General features: G+C 36.2%; 1 protein-coding gene across 1 annotated transcript; it reads right to left on the reverse strand.

Moving 5' to 3' along the window:
* Positions 1-3,643: 3,643 nt before the first annotated feature.
* On the reverse strand, positions 3,644-4,267 carry LOC139900309 (uncharacterized). Its single transcript, XM_071883096.1, has one exon. The coding sequence runs from the start codon at positions 4,265-4,267 to the stop codon at positions 3,644-3,646; it is 624 nt and encodes a 207-aa protein (XP_071739197.1).
* Positions 4,268-6,689: the final 2,422 nt, after the last annotated feature.

Here is a 6,689-nt window from a genome sequence, read left to right on the forward strand (position 1 = left end):
GCAGATTATCTCATGATCGTTTCTGTCAATTTTCCTAATGCCTCGATATGTCGCTTGTGAAGTTTAAACCTAATACTTCATATGTCAAGATATCCGAACGTCAGCTATTACGTCATTCTATAAATTTACATGTCATTCGCCTCATGAACTTCTTAAAGTTATATTAATGAATGATAAGTGCATAAATAACTTAAAGTAGTTAAGTACTTGAGCTATTTACAAGAATTCCCAGTTAAGTACAAAGTGAGAAGTTAATGGACTTGAATGAGCGTTCAATAATGGCCCTAGACACTAACTCTTATTAACTTTTTAAGGTTCCTCTTTATTTGTTGTCAGTAGCGGCCGGAGACAGAGAGGAAACGAAGGGGTGCTGAGCCTCCCTCAATGAGCCCAACCGCAATGAAAAGTTAATAGGCCATGATTAAGTATTTTACCTAAGTAACCCTCAATTCAAGCTAATTTAATTTTTAAATATTCATTTAAATATCTAACTATCGATGTGTGAATACAACTTAGTTAAGAATTGTGGATAGAGTTTTTATTACAGTTATCTAATTATCGAGTAAGCATCCCTTATCTCCGAATCCTGACTCCGCCCCTGTTTGTTGTAATCGTCAGTTGTTCACCAATATGTCAATTGGATGTTACAGAATACTCATCAATTTTCACATATAATTGTAGAGAAAAATTGAAAATATGACTACTTTGTTCATAACTAGTTTTATTAAAGGGAAAAAATATTTAACACAAACTTATAGAAAAGAAAAAGAAGAAGAAAATAAAGATAAAGGATGATATGAAATAAGAACCAAAAGAAAAAGAAGAAAATTTATCACTTTTCATCATTTCAACTGGGGTCCTAAGAAGGTGCTTTTAAATTCAACTTAAGTTGTAAATGATTCAAAATGGTGACTCACAATTAATAATGAGTTTTTTTTATAGGTTGCTATAATATCATATTTTATAAAATAAAATAAAAATTCTGCTAGATGGGCTTTTAGATCCAAGTCCTTAAAACCGGTTAGGCCTTGTGTAAAAAATCTGGTTTTAGCGGCCTATTTTATAGCAGACTAGTTTGGCCTATTATTATTATTAATATCGTTTTATACAAGAGTTGTAATTTCTATACATACTAATACACAAAACACTGTTTTACTATTATACCTATATCTAAATGGTATAGTGGAAATGAATAGTCCTATTCATTTTTCCACTTTCACCAACCTTAACCCCTTAACTTTTAATTAAAATACAAATCGAACCCCCCACTTTATACGTTTATTTTTCCCCAAATTTCGCAAGCTTAACCCCCCACCTTTTATTAAAATACAAATCGAACCCCCACTTTACTAACTTTTTTTTTTTTTTACTAATATTCAATTTTCACAAACTTAACCCCCTAACTTTTATTAAAATACAAATCGAACCCCCACTTTATACGTAAAGTTTTTTCAAATTTCACAAACTTAACCCACTAACTTTTATTAAAATACAAATCGAACCCCCACTTTACTAACTTTTTCTTTTTAAAATAAAACCCGAACGCTAAAAGAAGCAACTTTCACAAAAGGAACAACCCTTCAATGTTATGTCGAAAAAAATTCTTTTTTACAAAATAGATCAAGACTTTTTTTTAACTCGCATTCAAAACGGAGCCCCCGGCGCGAAGCGAGGGCTCCACAACTAGTTCAATACTAATACACAAAACACTGTTTTACTATTCACCACCAACAACCAGGAGTAATACACAACACACTGTTTTACTATTCACCAATAGCAATCAGGAGTATTTTCGTCCTTTCATTTTTTTTTTTTTGCACCCAACGATAAAATAAACAACTTTCGTAAAAGAACCAACCCTTCAATGTTACCAAAAAATGTCGAAAAAAATTTTTTTTTTACAAAAAAATCAACTAACTTTTTTTCTTCTTCTTCTTCAACGATAAAAGAGGCAACTTTCATAAAATGAACAACCCTTCAATGCTACCAAAAGATGTCGAAAAATATTCTTTTTTACAAAATAGATCAACTAACTTTTAAAAAAAAAAGCGAACGCTAAAAGAAACAACTTTCACAAAAAGAACAACCCTTCAATGTTAGATGTCGTAAAAAAATTCTTTTTTACAAAATAGATCAAGACTTTTTTTTAACTCGCATTTAAAACGGATCCCCTGGCGCAAAGTGAGGGCTCCACAACTAGTTCTCACTAGGGATGGCAATGGATCGGATATGGATCGGATGATGCCATATCCACATCCATATCCATTTAATATTTGCTCATCCATATCCATATCCATATCCATTTAACTTCAGTTCATCCGTCCATATCCATATCCGATGGATTATGCGGGTTAATGGATATCCGTTGGATATCAAATGTAATGTTAATCTAACGACGATTTTATCAATTCAACATAGATATAACAAATGTAAATATTTAATCTTTATGTTTTTGATTTGTTACACATGATTTGATTGTAATTTTTCACCGATTGTGAATTTAAATGAACAAAATACGTTATAATATATGTAGATATAAGTTTAAACTAATCTAAATACTAACTTTGAATATTGTTAGTAACAATTTAATAATTGTGACTGTCAGAACTCTTATTTTTGTTAATAATTTACGAATTTGTAGGTTATATGTATATGTATATCAATATGTAGATTCAAATGATTATATTTTAGTACGTATATATGTATATATAGATGTATTTCGGGTGCTAATGGATATATCCGTGGATAATAAGTTTTCATCCACATCCGATCCACGAAATATTTAGATCATCCATATCCATATCCATTAATCGTCCATTTACATAATTCATATCCATTATAAATGAATCGGATCGGGTGGAAGTCCATGGATGCAACATCCATTGCCATCCCTAGTTCTCACCAAAATTGTCGATAGAATAATATTAAAATCTCAAATTCGTTGCAAACTTGTAATATAAAAACCCTGAACTTTAAGATCACGTACGAGTTAAACGGCAGTGAAGACAATCTAAACGAACTAGTTCATTTGGAGGTAAATTATGACATCGTAATTAAAAAAATAAATGAGAATTGACTATTATAACTTTGTAAGTAAACAAAGAATTGACAAGATTTATAATACGTCACCTATCATGTTACTTTTTTTTTTTTTTTTTTTGAAAAGCAAAAAGTATTATTATAATATCTGGATTGTATCGTTACAAGACCCTACATTCATCTATACAATGATATGAATAATATCGAAACAGTTGGAAAGATTGGAATATAAACTATATAGTAAAAGTCGGGAGCGACGAAGCCTTCTTAACGTTATGAGGGAACGAACTTGAAAGAGACAAGCGGGGAAGGAGGATGCAACCGTACCGATCAAGCGGCGACAAAGTTGACAAAACACCATCCCATTTAATCTACCCACATAAGCTAACAAGGAACTTCGGACACTACCCGATTTATGTAGAGTCGTGTTAACCAATTCCCATGCGATTTGGAGGCGGTGCCATATAAAAAGAAGGGTTAAGGAGCCATTGATGCCATTCAATAGAATTTTTCTTCCGTGATCGGTTTGAGATCCAACTATAACTTTGAGTTTGAATTTCGGAGATAAGCATAGCGGGATTCCACATTTTATTCGAGAAGACTTTTAGGTTTCTATGTTTCCATATAATATAACACGCAATCCATTTAGTAGCCTGCCATAAGGAAGATCCAACGGCGTTATGTGGGAATTGATCGGAGATGATGGCACGTTGATGTCGGAAATTGAAGTGTTATTTTGGTTCCACCAATCAAGCATTTGTGTCCAAATTGAAGACACCTTAGGGCAAGTAATCAACGCATGTTCAATGGTTTCGATATGATGATCGCATAAGGGACATAGAATGGTGTGTAAATCGATTCCTTTTTTATCTAGTTCACTTCTAACCGGTATTTTTAGCTGAATGACTCTCCATGTGAATATGAAGACCTTTTGTGGAACGAATTTGTTGCGGGGAAGTAATATGTTTCGAGAATGAACTCCGTATTTGAGTGCATTGATCAGATTTGATAATGATGATGTAGTGAAGATGCCGGATGCGTCAAGGGAAAATTTCCATGAATCGGGGCGATCCGAAATACTTACGGATGATATTAAATTAGTGAGTTCCGTCAGTTCGTCCAATGCCCGACCGCTGGGTGATCGGGACCAATCCCAGATTCCGATTGAATTGGAATTAACATTCGATATTCTGTCGGCAACAGTTGCATCTTTTTGAGATTCCAACATGAATAATCTATGGAATAGAGTTTTGAGAGTTTCGGATCCGATCCATGTGTTGTAACGACCCAAACCAACCCGCGAACAAACCACGTGAAAATACAAAATAAAAAAAAATTGCTGCACAGTGAACTGGCGCGGCGCGCCAGGATGGCCGCGCGGCGCGCCATTCGGGTCTGTCCGGAAAGTCTCAAAATGCGAAAAAGATTGACTAGTTCCCGACACTTTTAGACGAAACGCTTTTTACCATACATCCAAATATGTAAAACTATCCTGTTTCAAATATAAAATCAAGTTTTACATAATGGGGCCCACATTGGCCGTTTTACGACTTTCGTACAAAATACAAGTTTCCATCACAATTTACATTTAGACGAGTTAGGACTCTATAACCCAACCCGATACCAAGAGCATAATCCCGGGGACTACCAAATCCCCAATCCGCGTCCGCATATCCAAAAGCTACCCCATCGAGCCCAAGCGCTCCTACGCAACTAGTCTAACAACTAGCTAGTTTCATAACGCAATACCTGTAAAAAGGTAAACAACGAAAGGGGTAAGCTAAAAGCTTAGTGAATGCAATAATTATACGAATACATATATAATTATACCTACTTGCAAACACTTACACAAACCGCAAACACGCTAGCGAACATAATTAGCTTATCGTCACAATAACAAGCTATAAATCTCCAATACCACAAGCTAGCATAACAACCGCATATAAATATAACTCGAATAATATAATATGCTTACAACACAAATAACCATGGTCGACCAATAGTACAAGGGAACGGCGCTCACGAAAACGCCATCGGTGTTCATAACATCCGTTAGGGCACTTAACACCTCGCACCACTAACCCCTAGGGTGGCACCTTAACACCTCGGCACTTCACCCCGAGTGGCATCTTAACACCTCGATGCTTCACTCATTATTTTACGGAGTGGTGTCTTAACACCTCGACACTACACTCCTAGGTGGCATCTTAACACCTCGATGCTACACCCGAGTGGCATCTTAACACCTCAATGCTTCACTCATTATTTTACGGAGTGGTGTCTTAACACCTCGACACTACACTCCTAGGTGGCATCATAACACCTCGATGCTACACCCGAGTGGCATCTTAACACCTCGATGCTACACTCTTCACGTGAAACGTGGTGTCTTAACACCTCGACACTACACATTTCACGCTACAACAAATAGATACATTATATACATACGCATATAATTATTCCACTCACCTCGAAGTCTTCGTGTAAGATAACCGAACTTGCAACGTCAATGTAACGTACCTATTACATTTTAGCACATAATCAATTCACAACTCAAGTCGGTCAAGCAACTCACTTAACAATCTAGAGTCTTTTGACCCTAAGTGCAATCCCGACCCATTTTGCACCTTTAACCCTAATAATGGGTTAACTTCACCAAAAACCCTAACTTTAGCCAATTAAGGTATTAACACACTTTTAACCACAAAGTTAACTCGTTTTCATACATGCAAGACAACCTAGGTCATCAAAGACCCACTTGACCCATTTCTAGGTCAACACACCCATTTGGGTCACCCACAACCCAAATCACACTCACAAACATTAACTATAAGTGTATTAGTATTTACTTAGGTCTTTAAGACCCATTTACACCATTTACCCCTTTCAAAACCCTAAGTTAGTCACCAATTGGGTCTTCATGACCCAAACTTACCAAAAACCCCCAAATTACTCACAAATGGGTTTTATGTGCAATACTAACCCAAACCCTAACCCTTAAACACATTAAACTAAGGTAATCAAGTTTAGGGCTTACCACAACAATCAAAATGTAGCTAAGGAGGAGATGAACAACTTTAACTCCCGAGTTCTAACCCGAAATGAGCTTCTTCTTCCCCGATTTAAGCTTTCTCACACTTAACCACCCCCTCTCTCTCTAGAATGAATGGATGATGTTTGGTGGTTGAGAAATGAAGTAATGAGCTCACCAAACTGATCCTAAGGCCTTTAATTCGGACCCCAAGGTGATTTTACCAAAATGCCCTCAAAATATCTATTTTAAAAGAAGAGGAGAATCTGTCGCAGACAGATGGCGCGGCGCGCCACGTTCAGCTTCTTTCTTGCTTTTAAATATATAACCAAAACCCCGTTTCAAGTATCGAACATTACACTTATATACACTACAAATATTCGGGTCTTACAACTCTCCCCCACTTAAATTGGATCACGTCCTCGTGATCCGCACAAACACTAGAAGTTAAGCACTTCTCCCACGAACATTTCCGCTTCCAACGCGAAGTCACACAAGTAGTAAACTCATCCGAATCCTCGCTTCGTGCACTAACGCATCATAATACCACAATATTGGGTAATCAACCCACGAGTCGAAACAACCGTAACCGTTGCTCCTACGCCGAGTATCCAAACTC

This window comes from Rutidosis leptorrhynchoides, chromosome 1 (genome assembly GCF_046630445.1).
Source record: "Rutidosis leptorrhynchoides isolate AG116_Rl617_1_P2 chromosome 1, CSIRO_AGI_Rlap_v1, whole genome shotgun sequence".
Taxonomy (NCBI): domain Eukaryota; kingdom Viridiplantae; phylum Streptophyta; class Magnoliopsida; order Asterales; family Asteraceae; genus Rutidosis; species Rutidosis leptorrhynchoides.

Bases quoted from the DNA above. Each gene is read 5' to 3' on its own strand.
- LOC139900309 (XM_071883096.1), bottom strand. From the start codon at position 4,267: ATGTTGGAATCTCAAAAAGATGCAACTGTTGCCGACAGAATATCGAAT.